Source organism: Hylobates moloch, unplaced genomic scaffold, assembly GCF_009828535.3.
Source record: "Hylobates moloch isolate HMO894 unplaced genomic scaffold, HMol_V3 SCAFFOLD_14, whole genome shotgun sequence".
Classification (NCBI taxonomy): domain Eukaryota; kingdom Metazoa; phylum Chordata; class Mammalia; order Primates; family Hylobatidae; genus Hylobates; species Hylobates moloch.
This window is the reverse complement of record NW_026652289.1, coordinates 73921960-73947962: the sequence shown is the minus strand read 5'-3', so window position 1 is coordinate 73947962 and position 26003 is coordinate 73921960. Positions and strand designations below refer to the sequence as shown.

Sequence of the window (26003 nt, the reverse complement as noted above, 5' to 3'; positions counted from 1 at the left end):
CCTGTCCCTTGACCACAGCAAACTCTAGTCATGCTGCTCCTTTGGGTGACAAAACAACTCTGAGACACACAGAGCAAACTCCTCAAGGGGGTTTGTTTCTGGGGAAAATAAGCAAAAAACTGGTGTGAGTGTGAGATTACTACTGAGGTAGACAGAAGAGAGGAGGAACCCCTGTGAGCTGCAAGCGCAGCAGAGCGTGCAGGGTGAAGGAGGGTAAGTGTGATGGAGCCAGTGGGGGAGGTCAAAGAATACTCCTCGGTAAAGCAGGGGCACTGCCCGAGGCTGCGACTCCACTGGACCCCCCATGGGACTGAAGGAAGCTCACCTGGTGGGCTGGATGAACTTTACAGACCGTTATTGTTTCCCTGAAAGTGCACTGAGTGCCCCCACCCCCCGCCCCCCCAGCAAAGATGAGGCTAGAAGAGAAGGTAAGGAAAAGATAGAAAACAAAGTAGACAGAGATCACACCAAATCGCTACTTCATTTATTCAACAAATATTTACTGAGTGCCTTCTGTATGCCAGGCTGCTGTTAAGACAGAGTCCAACTCCAACTGCGGGCAGGTATATTTTCCATACTCTCCCCGTCCAGGTACTAACCAGGCCAGACCCTGCTTAGCTTACGAGATTAGGCGCGTTCAGGGTGGTATGGCCGTAGACTATTTTGGATACCCTTATCTTTAATTTTCTCAGCAACCCTTCAAAGCAGGTATCACAAGCCTCATTTTGCAGATAAGGAGACTGAGGCTTTTAGAGGCTAAAATTGACCCAGGTCACCCGGCTGACAGATGGCAGGCCTAGGGTTCTGATTCAGACCATTGGATTCCAAGGCCTGTGCTTGTTCCACCCAGCCACGCTGCCTGTCATCAAAACACATGTCTGTCTTGCAGGCTCGTCTATTGCATTTCCGTCCCGCCATCTGTCAAAAATGGGCCTGGGATGGAGAGGCCTCTGCCTATTCTGCCCTCCTTGTTTCGAGACCTTAGGTAAAGCCAGCATCTCCCTACCAGCTCCTCCCTCCTCCTGTGTGCCCTCTTTTTTCCGGGCCCCCAGCCCTGTGCGTGGGCTCCTGGCAGCTGTGTTTTATGAAGACCCTCTACCTTTAAGGAGCAGTCTTTTCTGTTGGTTGGAAAAGAGAAAGGCACCCAAAAGGAAGGCTCCCAGCCAGGCCTTTAAATAAAGGAGCTAGGAAGAGGTAGAACCAGGTTCCCATGATGCCAAGTTCTGTGGAGGGGTGTCTTATTGTGCCTCCCTCCCGCTCCATTGCTGTTTCCATCCTAGAGCAGGAGAGGTGGCAACCATCTGGACTGATAGCTGGAGGTTAACACCATAACTACCACTTCCTTATCTTGAAGATCTCTCCTTTTTTGAAAACAGCTCAATGTTACCTGCCTACACTACCATCTTCCTGCAATGAAGAGGTCCTGTGCCAGTCTCTGTTCCCTCCAATGTGTATAACTCCTGTGACATCTCTCCTCCTGACATCCTTCTGGATGTCACTCCATGGAGACAAGCCCTACTTCCCCACAGCCCTTCTGCCCAGCCTTCTCTCCTGCTTCAGTCCCGTTGTGAGGGCTGAACCGGAGCTCTGCCTGCTTCCTACATCCTCAGTCCAGGGTCAGACGAGCCTGGCGTATGCCCCTTCGTGGAGGCGCAGCTGTACAGTTGGCAGCACTGGTTTGGGGAGCAGATTGTGAATCTTATAATTCAGATTCTTGATCACAATCATTTTTGGAGACATCTGCCTGATGTCTCCAAAATCCAAGGGCTTTGCCTGAACCTCCTCTACCCCTAGCCCCGTCCTTTGGGAGTCATGGATTCTTAGACCAGTGTCACACTCCAAAGCCATGTTCTTGTGACTAGAAGGCAAGAGAAAAACTTGAGCTTGGAGTCTTTGCCCTGGCATAGGCGTGTCTCACATACATAGGAATGTTTCCAAGCCTTTCCAAAATTCCTCTGATCAACCCCACACCAAATGCCTCTGCCCCCTTTAGTCCATCCCATCCCTGACCAGCTCTCCCACTGCACTAGCAGAAGTTGACACCACCCACTCACTGCCTTCCACAGCATCTTCCCCAAGTCTCCCACCCAACTCTGCAGCCAAGAAGCCCCCACCACCTGACAGGGGTAGCACTCTCCCATCCCCTACACAGCCAGCCACCAAACTTTAGAGTCTGTCTTCACCCCCAGCCCTTCATATATTCTAGTCCAAACCCTTAACTACTCAAAAGCATGGTCCGGGAACCAGCATGGGCTTCACCTGAAGCCTCTTAGAAGTATGAATTCTCGGCCAGGTGTGGTGGCTCACGCCTGTAATCCCAGCAGTTTAGGAGGCCAAGGCGAGCAGATCGCTTGAGCCCAGGAGTTGGAGACCAGCCTGGGCAACATGGTGAAACCCTGCCTCTACAAAAAACACGAAAATTAGCCAGGAGTGATGGCACGCCTGTAGTCCCAGCTACTCAGGAGGCTGAGGTGAGAGGATCGCCTGACCCTGGAGGGTTCGAGGCTGCAGTGAGCCATGATTGCGCCACTGTACTCCAGCGTAGGTGATACAGCAAGACCCTAACTTAAAAAAAAAAAAAAAAAAAAAAGACAAACTCTCAGGCCCTCCCCAGACCATTAGAATCTGCATGACTCTTCAGTTAAAGTATGAGAGACACTTCTCAAAACAGTCTGGTCTGCTAAAGAGACACTCTTCACCTTCCTGAATAGAGGGGTGGGGTGGAGTTGAGAGCCAGTGAGGAAGGCTGAGCTGGGACCCCACAGTTTAGGCCTCACATTGGGCAGTGGAGAAATCCCAGGGTGATCCAGACTCTCCCTAGAGCCCCACAGCCTTCAGCAGAGTGCAGCAGCCATGGCAGGACCAGAAGGAGGGGGCAGAGGGGACCACGCGGTGAGGTCCACACTAGGGCTCAGGAGCAGAAGGCACACATAACAAGAAAGAAGGGCACCTGCTTCTGCCAGGCAGAGGTGGGAGGGTCCCCTGGAGCTCCTACTGCCATCCTGCTCCCAGCCCTGTAGGGCACCTGTGGCCCAGAACAGCTCCCGCCCAGAACAGCCCAGATCTGCCGGATGACTGGCTTTCTTCCCTCTCTCCTGCTGGCAGTCTCCGTCGCCTACCGGCTGGATTACTGGTAGTGGGTGCTCAGGAAATGTTTGTTGAACTGAGAGGAAGCCACAGCTTGTGCAGAGTCCGGATAATTCAGCAGACGTGGGCCTCAGGGGAGGGGCGGGGATGGAGGCTTAGTAGGAAAGACAAGTCCTGATGTCATACTTAGCTGGAAGTTGTTTCTCTGTCTGTGGAGTCCCTGTCTGATTCTTGCCTTGGCCTGGCCCTGGTGCTAGTGCAGGACAGTGGGGAAAGAGGAAGTGGAAAGAGCAGGAAATGACCCTGGGCTGCAGGGCCAGGCCCTTGCCTACATTCAGGGTGCACGTGATGTCTGACCTGGGTGTGGGGGCCTGGGAGTAAGCTCTCCCATCCTGCTGTGGGAAGAGGAGGTTGTCCCTCCCCATCCCAACCCATTTCAGAGAGGAGGACTTTCCAGAGATCCTCCTTTTCACCGAGAAGATGTGAGCTCTATTCTTCTTTGCCCAGGCCAGACCCTGCCAGCTGTGTGGCCTCCCCTCCTCCAGGCCTCAGCCATCACTCAGGAGAGGCAGGAGGCTGGCATGTGGTTACTGGGATTCCCCTGGTTGGGCATCCTGGGAATCTGGGACTGGGGGAATCCAGCCCAGCCAAGAGGTGAAAGCCTGCAGCTGGAGAGGGAGGCCAGACCCTGGGGGGTTGACAGGGAGCCAGGAGAGCCAGGTGCTGGGTGCCACCAAGCCTTGTTCTCTCGTCATAGTGGAGGAGGCTTGTGGCCTGGGCAGCAGTAGGCCCAGGTCAGGGTGCACCAGCCTCAGATGCCAGATACCAGTACAGGAATACCCCAGGGGCTGTGCCCGTGTGTAAAAACACACATGTGCACAGAGATGAGCGTGTGAGGTGCAGGGAGGCCACTCCTTGCCCTCACAAGGTCGCCGTGCTGGAGAGTTTGCCACACTGCTCAGTGACAATGGCGCAAGCCACCAGCAACCACATGGCCATCAAGCGAGGGCCCTTAACGGAGTGATTCCCTTTTCCTCTCCCCCGGGACTCCCCAGCTCCCAGGAGCTGTGTTCAGCATCTTCCTGCCGGGCCGGGGCGCCCTGTCCTGCGCCTCACACCTGCTGTGCCTCTCGACCTTTGGCTGCCTCCTCTCGGGGGCCGGCTTCTCGGGACCAGGCCCTGCTGGGCCCCAGCCTTGCCAGACCTGTCTTCTCTGGGCTCTGGGAGCCCTGCTCCTCTCTGTGGCTCAGGGCAAGTCTGGACTTCCAGCTCAGCCTGGTGATCGTTCCACCCCAGGGGCTGCTGCTCAGAGCCCTCTGGCCAAGACACAGGGCTCTCCTGGGCCCCAGGCCTCAAACTGAGCACACACGTGCTCTCCCTAGGCCCAGGGATGCCAGTCCCTCCTAGGGAGAGGTCAAGAGGAGCCAAGTCAGGCTCCTGTGGAGAGCAGGGGACTGAGCTGGCTGTGGAAGCTGCTGACTCCCCCTTTGGCCCCTCTGGGGATGCCAGGGCTGGGCTGGCTGCAGGGGTGCTCCCCAGTTGGCCCTGCTCCATCCCGCTCTGCTTCTGTGCTTGCTCCTCCTCACTGGGAGTCTCTCTGGTGCTTTGGCTTCCCTGAAACAAGAGAACAGCCCCGGTGGCTGATGAATCCAGGGCTCGCATCCCCAGCCTGCCCCATCCTATACCCAAGTACCTACCTCCTGACTTTCCAGCTCCTCCTTGTCTTCCTTCATATCCCACCTGTAGAAACACAGCTCATGGCACGCCCCACCCCACTTCACTCCAGAGCCATGTCCCCCTGCCTGAATAGAGGGGTGGGGTGGAGTTGAGAGCCAGTGAGGAAGGCTGAGCTGGGACCCCATGGTTTAGGCCTCACATTGAGCAGTGGAGAAATCCCAGGGGTGATCCAGACTCTCCCTAGAGCCCCACAGCCCTCAGCAGAGAGGAGCAGCCATGGCAGGACCAGAGAGGAGGGGCCTCCACCTCCTCTGGGCCTCCATCTCCTTGCCAAAGAAACCCCTGGCAGAAGCCAAAGCCCAAGGGTCTCAGACTGGGATCAGAGCCAGAATGTGGCTCCAGGATGCTTCCCCCTCCCCAGCCTGACCTTGTTCCCTAAATCCAACTATTTCCTCTGAATGCCACGCACTCTGGGCCCATCCTGGGTCTCCAGCTGCTGTTTATGGCCAAATTTGCAGCACCTTGAGTTCTGTGGGGACTCCAGGCATGTCCCTGCCTGCAATGCCTGGGAAAGGCATACCTCACTTCCCAGGGGAAGGGAGCTGCTGTAATTACCACCAGCCTCCCCAGGCACCAGGCTCTCGCTGCAGCCTCTGCTAATGGCCTCTCCCAGCATCTCATTAACCTGTCGCCAGGCAGCAGTCAGCCAGGAGGCAGGGGCCCCAGGGACGGAGCTGGCACCTGGGCCTGTACTGGTCCAGGAAATTGGGACACCCAGATGCCCGTCTTGATTTTGTCCCCTGCCACCTGTTACCTTCTGGCCCTGCCAGTCAGCCTCTCCTTGCCCCGGGCTTTGCTGCCTGTGGCTGGTGCCACCGAGGGTCTGCTGGCTTGCCCGCCCCGACCTGCAAGAGATGGTCGGCCAAGGAGAGAAGAGGCCCATAGCAGCCGGCTCCATCTTTAGCTGACGAGACCCGGCCCCTCCTCCTCCCCAACTCACCTTTTCCATCAGGGAGCAATGGTGGGGGCTGTAGTTTCCGGTGGCTCCTGGGACCTGCGGGGGACAAAAGAAGTGGGGAAAGGTGGGGTGACAAAGGATCCAAAACAGGAACACCAGTTCTTCCAGCCTCAGGAAGCTGTCAGTCCTCGGGGCCAGTCGTGGGTTTTGCCTCCCCAAAAGCGCCCTTGCCTGGGGGTCAGGAGAATCGGGTCCTGTGCTAGCTTTGCCGCTCCGTGGCTAGGTGTCTGGCCCCAGCTCTCAGGCCACAGCTTCTTTATATGTAAAACAAGGGGACCAGAACTCCACAGAGCTGTTTCTACAGTAGGTCTGGGGAAGGACCACCAGGATTTTCACCCATTAGGGACCGGCACCTCGAAGAGACCCCGGGCAGGCTTCCACTGAGCCTCCTTCTGGGGCCTTCTGCTCAGAACCTGGACAAGAGCTGTGGGCTCAGAGGGGAGGATGGGAGGTCTTGGTGCCCTCCTCTGATAGGGAGAGGAAGGAAGATGTTCTCCAATGCTTCCTTTCAGCTCTGAAAATAAGTAAGAGACTAAGAGACAGAGAAAAGAAAGGACAAGGGGGTGAAAGATGAACAAAGCCGAGGAGGGGAGGGATGAGGCAGGTGTGGGCTCACCCCTTCTGCTGCCTGCCCTGGCCGGGCCTTCTCCCCTCAGCTGGCTGCAGTCTTGTAGCCTGTGTAGACAGAGGGAGTCAGGTTGCTGGTGCACAGAAGCTGCCGCGGGCCCCACCCTGACACCCCCCTCCCCAAAGCCCAGGCCCAGAATTGAAGGCAGCAGGGAGATGGTGGGCCCAAGAAAGATGGGAGACCCAGTGTGCACGCAGAGCCTTGAACCCTGGGCTCGACCAGAATGCCCAGCAAGGTCCTCTCAACCCCGAGGAGGGTCCCTGCAGCCCTCCCAGCAGCGCCCGCAGCCAGCTCCACCCCGCACCACAGGCAACCTGTCCAACCCAGCCACCCACGTGGGCTTGGCCTTGTCCAGGTCCCACGGGCGGCGCCAGTCACCCTGTGCGTCTCTGTGCCGGGCGAGGCGGGCTAGGTCGATCTGCTCCCGCTCCTGCTTCCACTGGGCATAGTCCCAGCCCGCCTCTGGGGGCTCCCCCACCGGCCGGCTCCGGGGCTCCCAAGCACCCTGTAGGGAGAATACACTCAGAGTGAGGGGGAGAAGCAGGAAGAGGCTTGGGGTGGGGTTTGGAGACTCCAGGTGCTTCCTCTCTCAAAGTTTTCACATCTCCAGCTAAAAATGAGATCTGTTCCAGCTCTCCCATGGAAATGGTTTCCATCCGCTTGTTAGCTGTGTGTTTTAGGCAAGTAATTTAACCTCTCTGTGTCTCATTTCCTCATGTGTAAAATGGGGAGATCTCCGTAGCACCAACCCACAGGGGTATTGCAGGGGTATGCAGACGGGCCGGAGTGGGAGGGGCCCTGGAGGCTGTGAGCAAGGGCAAGGACTAGGGGCTGCTGCCACCTAGAGGTCACACCTGGCACTTGGCCAGTCAACTCCACCCTCCTGCCCCCTTCCCCACTCCCGTGCCACCAGCAGGGCTAGATAGGGGAGGGGGCCGGATCACATCTCTGGCTTAAACTGTCTCCCACTTCAAGGCCCACCCAAAGTAGAGACTGGCCAGAGAAAGGGAGGAGGAGCAGGAACTCCTGCATGTGCTCCCTCCGCCACGTCCCCGCAGATGAGGGACATATCTGACTCAGCTTCTCTGCCTCCCCCAAGTGAGGACCTTCAGATCCATGTCCCCATCCCCTCTTGAAGACGCACCTTCCGTGCAGAATCCGAGCTGATGGCCACCTGCGTGGTGGGGCTCCGGGTCACACGCCCTCCAGGTGACCCCTCTGTGCCTTGGTTCCTTGCTCTGGTGGGCTTTTCACTTACAATCCGTTTGGCCTGGGGAGGATGAAGATGGGCAGTGCAGCAGAGCCAGGGAAGAAGAGGCTGCCCGCCGATTCCTGCACTCCCCACCCACCCTGCTCACCTCTGCTTTGTTCTCCATGGTCACAGCCAGCTCCACCAGCTCCCCTAAGCAGAAAGTACCCCCGTGGTCCTCAGCATCCTCATCCTCAAGCATCTCGTTGGTCACTCCGGGTCCACAGGTGCCCCTTGCCCAGTTCCTGCTAACCACCCGCTTTTCCTGCAGAATGAAGACCCTCAGGCCACATGGGCAGTGCTGGGCAGGACCTGGGTGCTGGGTCCTCTCGGTGGTTCCCCAGGCCTGGGTTCCAACCCCAGCCCTCCCTGCATTCCCCATAGAAGAGCTGACTCCCACAGGGTGTTCACATGCCAATGGCATGAGGTTATCCAGGGCCCAGGGCCACCCAGCGGCCCAAGATGCCACAGTGGCCCGTCATCTCTGAGCTGGGAAACCCAGAGCACTCAGACAATGGGTCTCTGTCCCTCAGACACTGCTCCTGGCATTCAGCCCCAACTTCTCTGTCCCCCACTTCCTGCAGGGTTTTGGCCCCTGGGGCTTGAGGTTTAGGAGTGGCCTGTGCTTTGTGGCATAGGCGCAGGGCTGTGGACTGGAAAAGGGTATGAGAAGGCTTCTGCTGGGGGTAGGGGGGCTTTTAGCTATGGCTCTTTGGTGGGGACAGCACTGGTCCGACTGCAGGAGGTTGGAAGCTGGCAGGTGCACCCCAGAATAGTTAGTGGGAGAGGGGAACAGAGGCAGCTGTCTTCCCCCAACATGGTCTGGGCCTCCACCTCCTTGCTATGAGCCCTGTCTCCCAGGGTGAGGCTTACACCGGGAACCTGGCTGATGGTAACGGTGAGGCCATCGGGCCGGAGGAGTGCTGGTGTGGTCACAGCCATGCCCCCCTGCTCTGCCTGCCGACGGTCCTCCTGGATCTCCTGTGGGAGGGCCGGGGGTCAGCATACGCCATGGCCCCCCAGGTGCACAGAGACATAGACGCTGACAGGCCTACACAGAGAGACACCAGTGGGACACCAGGGGGCAGAGGCGCCACATCACACATCCCCAGGACCCTGACCAAGCCTCTAAGAGGGACCATGCCCACCCTACCCCTGGCCCCAGCCCCAGAGGCGCATTCCTGAGCCTGCAGGGAGAGACCACCACGTGTGGGGCACAGGGAGCGGCAGCCAAGTGGGTCCTCCCGGCCCTGTGGCAGCCCACTCACCTGGTACCTGCGGAGCAAGGCCTGGTTCTTCTTGCGCAGGGCAACTATCCTCCGATCCAGCTCTGCGTCCTTCTCCTGCCTGCTCATGGGGGACTGGGCTCTGGGAGGTCCCTGCAGAGGCAGGGAACCCAAGCTCCTGACTTCCAGGTCCCCTTCTCACCAGTCCCCAGCTTTCACATTTTTACCACCCAAGGAACAGATCCCAGACCCACAGCTAAGGTCACCCAGGAAGGAAGGGGATTGCTCAGGGAAATGGCCCAAAGAAGGCCCCAAACCCCCATTCCAGCTAGGCCTGTCTGCCTGTCCCTGCCTCCTCGGGGGGCTCAGGTCAGGGCCTCATACCCCAAGCCACAGCTCCCAGCAGTGGGCTGCCCCTCCCCCAGCTCTCCAGGGAGCTTCACTGCCGAGCAGAGCCTGGAATGGGAGTTATAAATGGCTCTGGCAGCGGAACCTGCCGTGACTGGGAAGCTGCCAGGGGATTCGGGAGGTCGAGGGGGGAGCTGTTTGGCTCCCAGATCCACAACCAGAGAAAAAGGAGAGGCCCTGGCTCCGTCCTGGGCTGTCAGGCCCTGGACCCCGCACCCAGGCCTGTGCCCAGCCTGGAGGAAAGAGCCGCTCCCACGGGCCCAGCCTCTCCAGGCCGAAAGCTGCTGGTAGTCGGGGTGGAGAGAGCAAGCTCCCCTGGCGGCCCCAGCCCGGGAGTCACCCTGGGCAAGCCATGTCTCTGCATCAAGATTCCAGGTTCCTCTCTGTCTGGATGCAGGGTCTCTGTTGTGACCCATCTAGTCACAGCCCTCTTCCTCCCAGCCCCAGCTGTCCCCAGCTGCCCCAGAGGGTGGCTGCCTGGTATCCCAGCCCCCTCCCAGTCCCAAGAAGCCCCCTGCCAAAGGCAGACTGCCACTCACAGCCGAGTGCATGGCAACGGCGGGCACCGAGAGAATTCCAGAGCAGCCCCTGGGGAGCCAGAGTGGGAGGAAAGCTGGAGCCACTGGAGCCGGGCCTCTGCCGGCCTCTCCCTGCCGGCTTCGCTGCTCAGCACACGAGATCATGTTGTGATTACAAAAGACTCCTCTGGGCTCCCAGCCAGGAACGTCGGGCCGCCACCCCCACCCTTCCACTCTCAGAGGGCGAGGACCAGGGCACTGGCAGCTGGCTGGTCCTGCCTAGCACCTCTCCCTGCCCTGCCCCAGCGTCCCCAGACAGACTGGTAGGGACTTCTCCCTGGTGGGTCAAGCTCACACAGGAGGCCTGGCTGCCTGGGCCCCATCAGGATCCCAGCCTGGGCCTGCCTGCAGACAAGATGGGCAGCCAGCATAGGCCTCTGTGCCTCCCATGAGTAGAAAAAGGCCTACAGCACACAAATGCACCTGCCCTCTCCTGCTCCTTCGCCTCATCAGCCTTGGTTTAAGTAATTCAAAGGGATCAAGAAGCTCACCTGCCCTAGACTACCAAGTACTACCACATCCCTAAAATGACAATACTAGTCATTCATTCTTTTAGGTTGGACATTGTCTTCTCTGCAGTCATGCACCATATAATGATGTTTCACTCAACAATGGACCACATATATGATGGTGGTCCCATAAGATTATAATGAAGCTACAAATTCCTATGGCTTAGTGACATTGTAGCCATTATAACATGATAGCACAGGGCACTACTTATGTGCTTATGGTGACGCTTCTGTAAACAGACCTACGGCATGCCAGTCGTACAAAAGTATGGCACATACAAGCGTGCACAGTACAGAATACCTGATCATGATAATTAACAATTATGTTACTGGTTTATGTATTTACTATACTATATTTTTTATCATTATTTTAGAGAGTATTTCTTCTACTTACAACAAAAAAAAAAGTGTACCGTAAAACAGCCTCGGGCAGGTCCTTCAGGAGGAATTCCAGAAGAAGGCATTGTTATCATAGGAGATGACAGCCGCAAGCCTGTTAATGCCCCTGAAGACCTTCCAGTGGGACAAGATGTGGAATGGAAGACAGTGATGTTAATGATCCTGACTCTGTGTAGGCCTAGGCTAATGTGTGTGTGTTAGATTTTAAGAAAAAAGTTTATTTTAAAAAGTTAAAAAAAGAAAAAGTTTCAAAATAGCAAAAAAACTTACAGAATAAGGATATAAAGAGAAAATACTTTTGTACAGCTGTACAATGTGTTTGTGTTTTAAGCTAAGTGTTATTACCAAGAGAGTCAAAAAGTTTTTTAAAATTAAAAAGTTTATAAAGTAAAAAAGTTACAGTAAGCTAAGGTTAATTTATTACTGAAGAAAGAAAATTATATATTTTTTAATTTTTCATTTTTTGAGACAGGGTCTCGCTCTGTCACCCAAGCCAGAGGTCAGTGACATGATCATGGCCCACTGCAGCCTCAGCCTCCTGCGCTCAAGGGATCCCCCTGCCTCAGCCTCCTGAGTAGCTTGGACAACAGGCGCATGCCACCATGTCCAGGTAGTTTTTGAATATTTTGTAGAGAGAGGGTCTTGCTATGTTGAACAGGCTGGTCTTGAACACCTAGGCTCAAGTGATCCTCCTGCCTTGGCCTCCCAAAGTACTAGGATGACAGGCATGAGCCACCATGCCTGACCAAAAAATCATTCTTATAAATTTAGTCTAACCTAAGTGTACAGTGTTTATAAAATCTATAGCAGCAGACGGTAATGTCCTAGGCCTTCAGATTCACTCATCACTCACTCGGTGACTCACCAGAGCAACCTCCAGTCCTGCAGGCTTCACTCATGGTAAGTGCCCTATACAGGTGTGCCATTTTAAATCTTGTACACCATATTTTTACTATATCTTTTCTAAGTTTAGATATGTAAACACTTAGCACTGTGTTACAGCTGCCTACAGTATGCAGTACAGTAACCTGCTGCACAGGTTTGTAGCCTAGGAGCAACAGCTACACCATATAGCCTGGGTGTGTAGTAGGCTGTACCATCTAGGTTTGTGTAAGTGCTCTCTGTGGTGTTCATACAATGACAAAACCACCTAACAACATATTTCTCAGAACATAGCCCTGTCATTAGGAGACACGTGACTATGTTTTAAAGCACAGCCACTTCCAAGAGGCTCTGTTGTTTGGGTCTCTAGCCCTTTGGTATGGTGAGCTGGGCATTCCTCCAGGGCCCTTGCCATGACAGTTCAGAGCTGGTCAACAGCCTTCCTCCCTCAGGCCCTAAGTCTGGGCCCTTCCTGGCCTTGCTCTCCAAGACTGGCTTTTTCAGCCTCTCTGAACCTGGCAAAGGAATCAGCCCTTCTCAGGAAAGCTCCTCCCCTATATCTTCCTCACGCAGCTGAGGCTGGTCTCCCTGCCCAGGGGGACAGCCTGCCTGGCAGTGCCACCCTAGAGCCTCTGGGACTCAAGGCGTGGGGGTGCTGAGAGGAGGGTGGTCTTTCTGGACTAGGAATTCGTGGAGTCTGTTTCCTCAGCTACAAGGCCCTGACCTCCAGGCCCTCAGGTGAGAATCAGAAGCCCCTGCATTCCCCACATCCCTGATTGACCAGGCTAGTTTCCCAAATGCCACAACTCGTCCCCTCTGTCTCCAGAGCAGAAACCCCCACTGCCTTCTTTCTCCTCCCAGACCCACCCAGGCAGCCAGAGGTCCAACCTCCACCCCTCCAGAACTGCCCTTTCCTCCCCACTCCCTCCCCCAGCTCCGCCAGGCTTAGCCCTCTTCCTGTCCAGGCCTTCGCACAGCACCCCTGGCCCCACACCCCATCTCCACCACCCCAGAGTTCCCATCTTGCTCGCAAATGCCACTGCGCTCTCCCTTCCTTTCCTGCCGGATGTCCCCACTGAGTCAGACTTGTCAAACTCTCCCAGCAACCGTGACGCACCCAGGCTCTGTGCCCTGGGCCTCTCTCACACACATACACACACACACACACACACACACACACACACACACACACACACTCTCTCTCTCTCTCTCTCTCTTTCTCCCAGCCGCTCCGCGTCCTGCCCCACACAGTGGACTGAGTTCCACGCCAGCCTCAGGAGGCTTCAGAAGCCTCCAGAAGCCTCAAACTTCCCTTCGCCTGCCCCACACTGTGTTGGAGCTGGGAGGCCCGCAAAGCACCTGCTGGGGAGGGAGACCTAATGCTCTCCAGCCTCTTCAGAACTCAGGCCCGGACCAGGTCTGGGGAGGAGATGTGTAGATGGGGGAAGGAAGCTACAGGGATAAGGCAAGGTCTGTGTACCCCCCTCCCCCATTCCCAGACAAGGCGGGGGCAAGAGAGTAGCAGGGGGGTAAAGGCATGGGCACAGGCTCATCGCCTATGGGATGGCCACTCAGCTCTTCTGGAAGGGCCTGCAGGAACACACTCCCCTCACCTAGGGCAAAGGCCTTCTGGTCCGTCAGGCTGGAGGGGTATGTGCCCAAGACAAACCAACCATCATACGGGGGGTACCAGCAGCTGCTGGCTGTGTGTTTCCCAGTGTTATTCACACAAGATGTCACACCTCTGAGCAGCCCCCACAGTCTCCCACTTTCCCCAGAGTCTGTGGTTGGCCTGTCTGCTCTCCATTGGACAGAGGCTCTCTGAGGGCAGGAATGATGTGCCAAGTGCCTCTGGATCCCCAGTGTCTGGCACGGTGCCCCTGCATACTAAAGAACCTCCATCAGCGCTTGCAGAATGAAGACATGCGTGAATTGTGCTTGCCATCCTGTGCATAGCTGTGGGTATCCTATGCATAGGCTGGGACTGCCTTTCTGTCCACCTAGAATGTAGGCAGCCCTGAGGGAGCTGGTGGGTGGTAAAGGCACCCTAAGAGTGCCCTCCCTTCCTGGGGAGAAGCCCACAGGAAGCAGGGGAGATGGAGAAGGAGCAGCTTGCCATCCCCGTGAGACAGTGTGTCTGTTTCTCTGTGTCGCCACTAAGGGGCAGCAGAGCGACAACAGCCTGTTTCTGGGTGCAGGAGGTGGTTCCCTTTCTCTGTTGTTCCGCAGGGCCTCCCCACGTCCCTGTAATCTCCACCTCCCAACTCCATCAGACTAGAGAAGCCATCTAGTTGTAGAAGACTTATTTTATTGATAAGGAAGCTGAAGCCCAAAGAGGTGGCGCCCTCTGCCCAGGTGGCACAGCCTGTCTGTGATGCCGCTGAGGCCACACACCCAGGCGCTGCCTCCTGCCCAGGGTGCCTTCACTGGCTGCCCCACCAATGCCGTTCTGCTGATCCTTCCCTCTGTGCCCTCCCTCTCTCCACCCGGGATTGGGCTGGGTGTCCCAGCACCTCGGGCACAGGCTCTTCCCTGTGGTCCCCCACCCTCCCAGGCCACCTGCTGGCTCAGGGGATACCCCCTGAGGTCCAGAAGGGAACGTATCTGGACCCTATTCGTGGTCCTCAGAGCACAGACTTGGGACCAGCCCTGAGAACGAGATGGCTGCAAGTTGGGATTCTCACTGAGGAGAAAGAGGGAAGGGGGCTGCAGGGGACGAAAGACCCTCCGAACCATACACGGAGCCACGGCGCCCCTGGGATCACAGCCCTGGCAGAGGCTCCACCCACGAGGGCCGCACAGCTCAGACCTCATTCTGTTTCCGGAATGCTGCCCCTGCAGCTGGATCAATGAAACATAAGCAAGCCGGCCCCTGCCCTTCCCCTAAGCTTTGTCAGAAGATGGGATGGGGGGTGGGTGGATTCCAAATGAACTTCACCCCTTACTGGCTGTGTCCCTTCTCTCTCTGGCCCTCATCTATAAAATGAGGTGTACTTGCGTCACAGAATCATCTGGAGAGGAAATGAAATAACATGGGTAACCATCCATATCTGGAACAAAGTGTGCCCAGAGTAAGGCTCAAAACAGTTTTCTTGCCTCGGGTAACTTCCTGATGGCCACCTTCTGGATGCTACCTCCCCAGCACCCTTTGAGAGGCCCAAAGGCTGCCTCCTACCAGCCTGCTGGGGCCTGAACACATTAAGACTTCTGGGTTATGGAGACCATTTGTGATCTGGTGGGGCAGATCCTGAGGCATTCCCTCAGCCACCTCCCTTCAGGTCTCCTGCCCAGCACACCCTCTCGAGGGAGTCCTCCCTGTCCCTCTTTGTCCCCTCTGAAGTCCCAGGCCCTGGTTGCCATCTCTCTCCAGCCAGCACTGGTGCTTCTGGAAGCAGTCCCTGCACTTTACCTGCCTCTGGATCCCCCCAGGCCCAGTTCCAGGATCACATCCCAGTGCTCGGGAACCCTTCTTCTTGGTGAAGGGCCGAGCCCTTAGAGGTCACTGGTGCCACTAGCCAGCCCTGGGTGTGTGGGTATTGAGGAAGAGAGTGAGCCAGGCTGGATTGCATGAGAGCTCAGCTACTAGGCAGGGAGACCCTCCAGATGGAAAGGGGCCAGAGAGTGGCTTGAAGCACAGCATTCCCTTCCTGCAAACCCGTCCTCCCTCCCTGCCCCACCATGGCTATTCTTGTCTCAAGAAAACTCCTGTCCTGGCTCCCAGGACTTGAGGTGTGGTCAGGCCAGGCCTGGTCTTGGGTGGGGAGAACTCAAGACTGCATGAGGTGGGGCTGGAGGGACCAGCCCTGGGCAGGCTCCAGCTGCCAGGGACAAAGTCTGGGCCACACCTTTAGAAAGAACACATATGCCAGAGTAAGGTGGGGCCCAGGCTGAAGTCCTTTGAGGCATTGGAAGCAGAAGGAAAGCGGGACCAAGGACACACTCCTCCATTCTGCTCTCCAGGACATATCCAGGGCTGGGGCATCCTGAACCTTCCAGCGTCAGACCCAGTAATAGGAGGTGAACGCTGGCGTGGACCTGAACCCCTGAGGTCTCCCTTATTTGTTGGTGTTCTGTTCCCATGCACCAACACTGGATCTTCATGGTGCAAAGGGGATTCATTGTGTTTTCCCAGAAGCCCCACCTTGACCCCCAGCCCAGAGCTGTCCACGAGCAGAGGCTGAATGCTGCCCTGCTGGGACTTGCCCACACCATGCCATGAACAGAGCACCTACTGTGTGCTTCACCTGGCCAAGGCGATGCAGGAACCAGCAGGGAAAGACCTCAGAGGCACCTGCCGACACCAGGCTGCGTTGGCCTGAGGCCCAGCCAGCACAGGGCTCAGGCCCACCAGGGAGTTTTCCAGAAGGGGATGAGCTTCCAGGGGATGAGCAAGATTCAGGCAGGGGGATGGGAGGAGAGGGCATTCCATGAATGCACGGGAGATAGCAGGATCGCAGGAGGCAGGGAGTGGCGGTGGCTTTTACCTGCAAGAGGACATTAGGTTAGGAAGGTACAGACCAGACTGGGGAGGCACTGGAAGGTAGACTGAGGAAGTGGAGTCATCCAGAGGGGCTGAAAGTTTTACAGCAGCTGCTGATGAGGCCACCCCACTGTTTAGGAAGCTGAAGCCAGAGTGGTCTAGATGGGTCGCATAGGGCAGGGGTAGGGTTGGGGGCAGTTAGGAGGCTGTGTCCAGATACCGGAGGGAGGAATCTGGGCCAGGCGGGGTACGGGGTGTCCGGGGAAAAGGTGAGCGGGAGAGCCTTCAGGAGGACTCACAGCCTTGGCATGGCTGGTGCGATACAGTGGAGAGGGAGCATTAAGCGCTCAGGCCTGGGGGCGCTCACAGAGTCAGGCATGGAATGGCCTGGCCTGATGTCTCTGGGAAGGGTGCCCACTGGGCAGCAGAGGCTAGAAGGCTGGGTGAGACAGTCTCTACCCCGTCTCTAGGCTTGTCACATGGGTCTGAGGCGGCATCTCTGGGGCAGGGAAAAGGTCCAGTGTGGCTTTGAGGCATGGAGAGAAGGGTGACTAGGAGACTGAGGGAAGGATGAGAGCCCAGGCCACTGAGGAGAGGGCATGGGCCTCTGCAGTGGCATTAAGTGGTGTGGCTCAGGGGCTTTCACCCAGCCTAGAGGTGGCTAGGCAGTAAAGGGCAACCAGGGTGAGAGAGCGCGCTGAAATGCCGGGCCTGGACACCTGCTGGTGGGCAGCAGGGTGACTAATTGTCCCCATTTGCCTGGAACTGTCTCGGTTTTAGCACTGAAAGTCCTGAGTCTGGAACATGCCTCGGTCCTAGGCACACCTGGATGCTCGGAACCCTGGGGGAAGAGGGGGCTGCAGGAGGCTGAGGCAGGGAGGGGGGGCCTCTTGGGGGCCTTTCAGTGGAATGCTCTGAGGGACGAGAGGCCAAAGGTGCGAGGGAAGTGTCCCGCAGGCAGGGCTGGGCAAGGGAGCCTCTGATGAGGCATAGAGGTCACCACTGATAGTCATACTGATAACAGTAACACCCTGCACTCCAACGTCTAACACTGCCAGAGCCCCACACAGATGATGCCATTGGATCTCTTCAAGCTCTGCAGCCTGTGAATTAGCCAGGGCAGGTGCTATTAGCTTCTCTTTGGAGATGAAGGTCAGAGACCTGCCCAGGAGTCTCTAGGGCGGGGCCCCCCAACTGCCTCTGAATCACTGTGGCTGGTGGCCCATCCCTGCAGCACTCTCTCCAGCGCGTACCTTTGGCCTCATACTGTGGAAAACCTGTCCACCCAAGTGGCGCCTGGCTGTCTCGCCTCCCTCCCCACCCTGCAGGGCAGCCCGGGAGGCAGGGAGACCTTCCTGGTTCTGCTGACAGGCATTGGGGGTTCCAGAGAGGGCCTTCACTTTGTGTCCTCAACCTCCCAGGGCCCCCTCATGGCCTCCACTGCCCCAGGAGATGCCCTTCAGCCTCCCTCCCTGATCTCTTGTCTCCTCTTCCAGATCCCAGCCCTTCACCCCAGAAGAATCTCCTCCTGCTCCACAGAGCTCCCTTCTCCATTCGGTGGCTTTCTAGCAGGGAAGTGCCGCCACTCTCAGCCAGGCAATATGCCCAAGCACTTGGTGAGCAGTTATCATCTGTAAGGCCAGTGCCTGCTGAGATGTAGCAGGGCCACACACACAGAGAAGGCCCTGCTTGCCCTCAAAATCTTAGGAATGGGTAGGAGAAAAGTCCATGAACACATACACCCTGCTACAGATCGTCTCCCATGTGCCACCACACTGTGGGTGCCCTCCTCACTTCCCACAGGTCTCTGGGCCCACTCGGGCTTCAGAGGCCGCCCTGTCTTCTCAGTCCACCCCATCAAGGCAGGGCCTACCCAAGGCCTCACTACCCTGCCCGCCTGCTGCTGTAGTGGGTTCTGTGATTGGCACCCACTGGAGCTCAGACCCTGATTCCTGAGATGGAGAACTTAGGCCTCAAGCCTGGAACCCAGAGCACTGGGCCCCCATGCATTCCTCTCAGCCCCTGCTTTCCTCCCTGGGGTCTATGAAGACACAGGCCTCTCTTTCAGCTTCCTGCCAAAGGCTGAGGACAGAGGTAGAGAGGTTGCGGTGTCAAGATCCCTGAAGGGTAAAAGGAAGCAGAGTAGGGCTTAGAGGGCTGGTGAGGGCGGTGAGTACAGTGAGCTGTGGACACAGTTGGTAACATTCACAGTGTGGGCCGGAGCCTGGCAGGCACCACACCTTTGTAAACCTCCCCAGTAGGGACTTCTGCCCCTCCCCAGTAGCCTGCCCTGTCCTGGTTCCCCATAGACCCACAGCAAATGTGTGCAGAAGGGACTAATAACCTCCCACCTAGTCATAAACCAAAGTCCTTTGACCAACAATGTTAGCAAAGCAGGCTGGAATTTTTCAGAAGAGCATTCCTAAAAGGAGAGATTACCTAAGGTGAAGAAGGGGCCCGGGCTCTAGACTCAAATAGTCCCCAGTTGGGACTAACTACACACTTGATGGGCGACCTCAAGCAGATTTCTTAATGTCTCTGAACCCTGGCAATGTTTTAATCTATAAAAGAGGGGAAGATCATAACCGTTACCTCCAAGAGCCGATATGAGATAACTGATACTGTAAGAGAACCTGGCACACAAACACTTTCCTGCCCACCGTGGAGATAAAGAAGGATCACTCTTTTCCTCCTCTCCATTTTCCAAATTGTATCCTGATGGTGGTTACATTACTGCTCTAATTGAGGGGATATAAAGGTGACTAAGAAGGCCACCACAGGCTGGGCGTGGTGGCTCATGCCTGTAATCCCAACAGTTTGGGAGGTCGAGGTGAGTGGATCACCTGAGGTCAGGAGTTTGAGACTAGCTTGGCTAACATGGTGAAACCCTGTCTCTACTAAAAATATAAAAGTCAGCCAGGAGTGGTGGCGGGCACCTGTAATTCCAGCTCCTCGGAGGGCTGAGGCAGGAGAATCACTTGAACCCAGGATGCAGAGGTTGCAGTGAGCTGAGATTGTGCGACTGCACTCCAGCCTGGGTGACACAGCGAGACTCCGTCTCAGAAAGAAAAGAAAGAAAGATGGCCGGGTGCGGTGGCTCATGCTTGTAATCCCAGCACTTGGGAGGCCGGGCGGATCATGAGGTCAGGAGATCGAGACCATGGTGAAACCCCGTCTCTACTAAAAATACAAAAAATTAGCCGGGCGTGGTGGCAGGCACCTGTAGTCCCAGCTACTCGGAGAGGCTGAGGCAGGAGAATGGCGTGAACCCGGGAGGCGGAGCTTGCAGTGAGCCGAGATTGTGCCACTGCACTCCAGCCTGGGCGACAGAGCAAGACTCCATCTCAAAAAAAAAAAAAAGAAAAGAAAAGAAAGAGAGAAAGAGAGAGAGAGGAGGAGAAGGAGGGAAAGAGGGAAGGAAGCCACCACAGCCCCTGCCTCTGAGGAGCACAGAGTCCCCACTGGGATCAAGAGACATCAGGAGCAAGGATCCAGGGAGACAGGAGAGCTGAGCAAGGGCACTGGGGACTAAGGAAGGCCACCATGGCTAGAGCACGCCAAGCAAGAGGTTGTAGCAGGCATCAGAGGCCACAGGGGTCAGTGGGGACCGGACCACAAGGGGCTTTCGGAGTGCAGAGCAAGCTGGCAGCCTGGGCTCCTTCCCTGCCTGCCTAGATCCATCCCAAAAGTTCCCTTTTCTGTGTCTAATTTCCATTCTCAGGCTAGCTCCCTGGGCTGGGCAGCACATCTGACAATTCATGCCTGGGGCTTGGCGCCCAGGGCAAAGATTCCACCAGGTCCCCCACTACGGTCACTATTTATTCCTCCACTTGCTGAAAGAAGGTAATCATCCTATCCATCTTCTAGGACTCATTGGGTTACTAATGTGTGTGAAGCACCGCATGCCTGGCCTGGCATTCAGTAGGAACTCTACAAATGTTCAGAGCCAGTCCCTGGTGTAAACAGCCTTGCCAGCATTGGGGACTTCTGCCTGGATTCTGCGGCATCTCATTACCACACCAATCTGGTGACGGCTTGTTCCCCAGCCTCCCCATCTCTCTCACACACACACACACACACACACACACACACACACACACACACACCCTGCTTTCAACTGTCCTTTGCCCAGATAAGGATTAGCCCATCCCTCTTGTTCCCCAGCCTCCCCATCACACACACACACACACCCTGCTTTCAACTGTCCTTTGCCCAGATGAGGATTAGCCCATCCCTCTTCATTCCCTCGAGCCTTCTGCATCTGGCCCTCCCAGTGCACCTGTTCAATCCCAGCCCCTCCCTGACCTGTACAAATACACCTGAGGAGAGACAGTGCCCCAGACTTCCTGCCCCTGCTCTGCACTCTCAGGTAGGGACCTGGCTCTGCTTGCTGTTGACTGGGGACAGTAGGGTCTCTGTGGGGTATGTTGTGTGTCCATGTGGTCAGGGTCTCTCTGGGTGTGTGTGTGCATTGAATTGGTATCTGTGCTTCCGTGTCTCTGCGTGGGGGTGTGTGTCTGTCCATTTGCCTGGTCCCCACTCCTAGGCTGGGCCCCTGCACTTCCACTGTCTTCTTCAGTTATGATTAATTTACAGCCTTTGCCATGCCAGGCAGCAGGGCTTAGCTGAGAGTGGAAGAAATTGCATGAGGTCCCTTCCAGAGCTGCCAACTCCTGTCCCTCAAACACCTGGGCCTGAATTGGGGAGATATATTCTGAGGACTGTCTTTTCTCTTTCATCTTACCCAGATCCTGACGGGCCCTGAGGTTTTCTTTACCTCTCCTCCCCGCAAAGCCCCATGGGTCTCTTCCAGCCTCATCACTCTCTAAGGGAAAGGGTGAGGGAGCAGGAAGGACCATGGGTATAGTTCACAGGCTGACCTCAGCTGAACATTTTGAGTACAAGTAGAGGCCAATGAAAATGGGTAGCTCAAGAGGTGCAGGAGGCCGGGTGCAGTGGCTCATGCCTGTAATCCAGCACTTTAGGAGGCTAAGGTGAGAGGATCACTTGACCCGAGGCAACATAGTGAGACCTTGTCTCTACAAAACAATTTTTTTTTTTTTGAGACAGAGTCTTACTCTGTCACCCAGGCTGGGGTGCAGTGCTGTGATCTCGGCTCACTGCAGCCTCTGCCTCCCGGGTTCAAACGATTCTTCTGTCTCAGCCTCCCGAGTAGCTGGGACTACAGGTTCCCGCCACGATGCCCAGATAATTTTTGTATTTTTTGTAGAGACGAGGTTTCACCATATTGGACAGGCTGGTCTCGAACTCCTGACCACAAATGATCCACCCACCTAGGCCTCCCAAAGTGCTGGGATTACAGGCGTGAGCCGCCGTGCCCAGCCAAAAAAAAATTTTTAAATTAGCTGGGTGTGGTGGCACATACCTATAATCCCAGCTACTCTGGAGGCTAAGGTGGGAGGATTGCTTGAACCTCGGAGGTCGAGGCTGCAGTGAGCTGTGATCATGCCACTGCACTCCAGCCTGGATGACAAAGCGAGACTGTCTCAAAAAAACTTTTAAAGAGGCACTAAGGTTCCCTAGAAAAAAAGAGGTTCGGGGGCCATGTCTTGCAAGAGGCTAGGGTTGTTGTATTGGGGACGCTGTTTTTGTATGCTCAGCAAACTTGTAAGTACCAGAAAGCCCTGATGTCAGGTATTTGCTCCTGACGTCACACACTACACTCCCATCTGAGGGCTGAAAAAAAATGAATGTACTGTATGTTCACTGGGCCCATTTCTGGGGTTGTCCCTTGTGACTTGCCAGCCCCAAGCAAGACATGGCCAGCCTTGGCACCAGGTTACCTCAGCAGCTCCATCTCATGACAGCACGGCTTGTTGGTGAATGACAAGTTGGCTCAGACTCCAAGCTCCCACCCCCTTCCAATCCTGGTGGGAGGAGACAGGTACAAGCAGCTAGGACCCCATGGAAGGCTTTCCATTCACTTGTGCCCCAGGGCAAAAATCCATTCACTTGTGCCCTCAGGGGCCACCAACCCCATTCCTTTCCTAGCAAACCATCTTCCCCTTCCCTGCTCTGGGCACACTGATCGCTCCAAGCTTCCTGCTCTCACGCCATGCCAGATGTTTACACAAGACAAGAGTCTGTAGGGACAGGCGTACCATGACCTGGCTCAGGGCAGACACACAACATGAACAATTAGCAAATGAATGGATATTGAAATCTTCCCAAGCGGAATCAGATTAACACACAATTGTGAGTCTAGGGGGGCAAGTGTAAGAGTATGGGGTGTAGAGGCTGGTACATGGTGCTGTTGTGTCTCCATCTACCCACCACGTAGGTGAACCCGCTGTGTCCATTTAACCCCCACGCCTGGCACCTACAGTGCTAGCTCTATATTGGGGCCAAGCTAAGCCAGAGGGAGCAGTTTTTTCCTTTTCATCCTTTGAAGGGTGCACGCGTGTGCGTGTGGTGTGTGTGTGTGTATGTATGTGCATCCCTGGGAGGCAGAAAGGAAAGACTGCAATTCAGATTACAGTAAATTAAAAGTTACCGTTTGAACACAGGTATTCCTTGTGTCATTCCCTGCTCTTACTCCAAAAAGATGCACCCAGGTAAGCACTGTGGCTGGGAGGCTGGGAATTGGAAGAAGGGGGAGAGCAGGAGAGTGGTAAAGGCAGCGACTATCAGTCAGCCATAACTAGTGCGTGCCAAAAATGTATGTGCGTGTGTGTTTGTATGAAGGCGGTGGTAGGGGTCCACAATGAAGACAAGCCCTTATATTCTGTAGAACACGTTGCAGCTTAAGAAGCATGCTTACTCATGTTCTTAGGTGATTCTAAGGGTAGGTGCTTCTCCCACTGCACACTCGAGGCCCGGGGGAGCTAGGGGTTATGCTCAGGGAAAGGCCATAGAGGTGCGGCTGGGTCGGAATCCAGAATCCAGCTCTTGGGAGCTGTGCCATTGGCTTCCCTCGAAATGAACAAAAGACTGTCCTAGCCTTTAAGAAGTAGCAGGTGATTCCCACCAATCAGGCACTTCAGAACACGCAGGACCACTCAGGTGGGTGCTGCAGGAGCCCAGTGGACCCACAGCTGGGCAGCCTGGATGGCCCCCATGTGGATTTCCTGCATGAGAGCAACACGCAGCTGCGTCAGGGAGATTTCCAAGTGGCAGGAGGCATGAGCAAAGGCCAAGAGCTGAGAACAGAAGGTCATAAACAGGAGACAACAAACAGCTCTGAGAGGCTGAGCAGAGATTGGGCCGAGATACGTGGGGTGTGACAGGGGCAGATGGGGAGGTTGGCAGGGCTGCTGGCCTGGAGGTAGAAGCAAGAATCAGGTGAATGACAGGGTTGGCCACCATGGAGCACCTCCAGGCTGACAGAGTTGAGACAAGAACCCATACCTCCTAACTGGCACCACTCCACCCAGGAGGACTCAGCCAGCCCTTGAGCACACGCTGAACCTTATATTGACTTCCAATATGTATCTTTGCTGAGAGAATGAATGAAGGAATGATTGTCAGGCAAGTGACCACGTCTGAGAGGCCCTGTTGGGGTAGCGGTGTGGGCACAAAATCCTTAGTGCCAGGGAGAAGACACATTTTTTTTTACTGCAGAACCAAATGACCAAAGCTGCTTCTTTTTTTCCCTTCCTTTCCCACAGGTCCGAAGGTAAGAAAGTTCCCCCAATGTTTTCCCTTTTTTCCTCCCACTGTCATGTCCTCCAGACCCCCAGCCTCCTTCCTAGACCCTCAGGGAGCAGCCACCACTTCCCCCAAATGAAAAGAAGGGAGCAGGCTCAGGCAGCAGCCCCTTGGGGGGTGGGGGGTGGGCAGCGCTGCACTCCTCCACCCCCTGCTGGCTGCAGCCTTCTTCTTGGCATTCTCTCCTCTGTTTTCCCATCTGTCTCTCTCCTTTCCTCACATCCCCTCCCTGCCCTAGCAGCCCATCCTCTCTCCTGCTGCTTCCCCGCCTGTTCTTTGCTTTTCTGCTTTCCTGGCTACCCCTACAGCCTCGCCTGATAGCTGGCTTGATCCCAAACTCCAACCACACTATGGGGCCCCTAGGACCTACTCCTGCCAGAGAAAGGAGACTGCCTCTCCTCCACCTCTTCTCACCCACTGGCTACCACCAGCAGACTCAGTTCCTAGGACTGGGTCTATGTGCCAACCCCCAAACAAAAGAGCCATAAGTGGAGAGGCAGGTGGGGTGGGAAGCGGCTGTTTCCAGGCATCACTGAGCCTGGATGGGGCAAGGGCTGCTCTACCATGGTGACAGGAAAGCGCCCAGCCCTGGAGCCTGCCTCTTCCCCACTGGCACCAGGCCCTAATCAAGCCCTAGGAGGCAGAAGGAGACTGGGGAGTTATCCAGCCCAGACAGTGGGAGCACAGCCCCACCCTGCTCCACAGGACCCCAGACCCCCAGTCCCCTACCACAGAAGCAAGGTGGTGTCTCTTGCCTGCCCCCGGGCTTGTGGAAAGAGGCAAAAAAAAAAAAAAAAAAAAAACTCCTCTGGCCTTGGGGCTTCAGGAATGATTCCAGCCAAGATGGAAGGTTAAACCATACTTTTTCCAGGCCTCTTCTGGCTGAGGTAGAAAAGCTTTGACTTTACTTTCTATTCTTCCTGATTTCTTGGGTCTGGCATCCGCTCAGGAACAGCTATGAGCTCACACATACTCATGTACACAGAACCATGCACTCCATGCACGTATCTGTGTACATAGCAACCTTGAATATGAACCCACCCATGCACATGTACACAAACATAGCTATTTTATATAAATACGGCACACACCCTGTACACACACACAACCTATAAAAAGAATACATACATCCTCACCTTGCCACCTCCTACCCTCCCTGTCTTCTCATCCTCCAGCTGTCTTCCTTCTTTCCCTCCTCAGCTCTTTCATCTCCCCTGACCCAGCCTCCTGTCTCCCCCTGCCCCTGGCCTTCAAAGAGCTCTTCTGTAGCCTCCTCCAGCCTCATCCTTGCTCCTAAGTACAATGAGCCTGCAGTTCCTAGCATGGCAAAGCCTCTAATCACTCTGCAAGGGTTCCTGGGTGAGAGAAAGGAGAAGATGAAATAATTCTGCTTCTTAGTTGCAAATAAAATAAATCGAGGTCCAGGGAGTGGGAGTCATATTTTGGCTCAAAGAATAGAAACCAATAAATCTAGGTTGCTCGCCTTTTATCTGCTCAGTGTTCTGGCCTCACCAAGACAAAAGGCACGGAACATGCTACCCATGCCCCCAGCCCTCCACCGCAACTCCTTACTTGCCTAGAAATCCTGAGTCCCCCAGGGAAGTGGAGTGAGGGAGAGTTGATCTCAGGTAAACTTAGCCCTGACCTCTGACTCTGACATTGTTCATTTGACTTTCCACAGGGGCAGTGCCACTGTGGGGGGCATGGCCATCCTCCAGGTCACTGCGGGCCACCCCCTGGCCACGGCCCAGGGCCCGGTGGGCCACCTCCTGGCCATGGTCCAGGGCCCTGCGGGCCACCCCCTGGCCACGGCCCAGGGCCCGGTGGGCCACCTCTTGGCCATGGTCCAGGGCCCTGCGGGCCTCCCCCTGGCCATGGCCCAGGGCACCCCCACCCTGGTCCACATCACTGAGGAAGTAGAAGAAAACAGGACACAAGATGGCAAGCCTGAGAGAATTGCCCAGCTGACCTGGAATGAGGCCTAAACCACAATCTTCTCTTCCTAATAAACAGCCTCCTAGAGGCCACATTCTATTCTTTAAAGAGCCTGTCTTCCTTCATATCCAACCTGGCTGTCAGAGGACCCAGTTGTCTCCAAGATCCCTAGTTGTGAAGATGGGGCAACCATCCTGGCATTCTCAGAAGCTTAACGCCATAGTGCTCACTATAAATGGCTGTGTAAGGTCACCTCTCC

General features: G+C 55.7%; 1 protein-coding gene across 2 annotated transcripts; it reads right to left on the bottom strand.

The window, feature by feature from the left end:
* Positions 1-462: 462 nt before the first annotated feature.
* Positions 463-25147, bottom strand: CCDC9B (coiled-coil domain containing 9B). Of its 2 annotated transcripts, none has more exons than XM_032175331.2 (11): positions 9833-9969; positions 8928-9038; positions 8533-8640; positions 7769-7924; positions 7555-7680; positions 6746-6915; positions 6399-6457; positions 5765-5818; positions 5579-5669; positions 4785-4827; positions 463-4701 (listed from the first exon to the last, which is right to left on the bottom strand). In XM_032175331.2, exons 1-11 carry the CDS (start codon positions 9842-9844, stop codon positions 4159-4161), a joined length of 1473 nt encoding a protein of 490 aa, XP_032031222.2. In that variant the 5' UTR covers positions 9845-9969; the 3' UTR covers positions 463-4158. The 2 variants fall into 2 exon arrangements, with proteins under 2 accessions (XP_032031222.2, XP_058283677.1); XM_058427694.1 differs by lacking the exon at positions 9833-9969 and adding an exon at positions 24946-25147 and having other exon boundaries at positions 472-4701.
* Between the last annotated feature and the right edge of the window lie 856 nt (positions 25148-26003).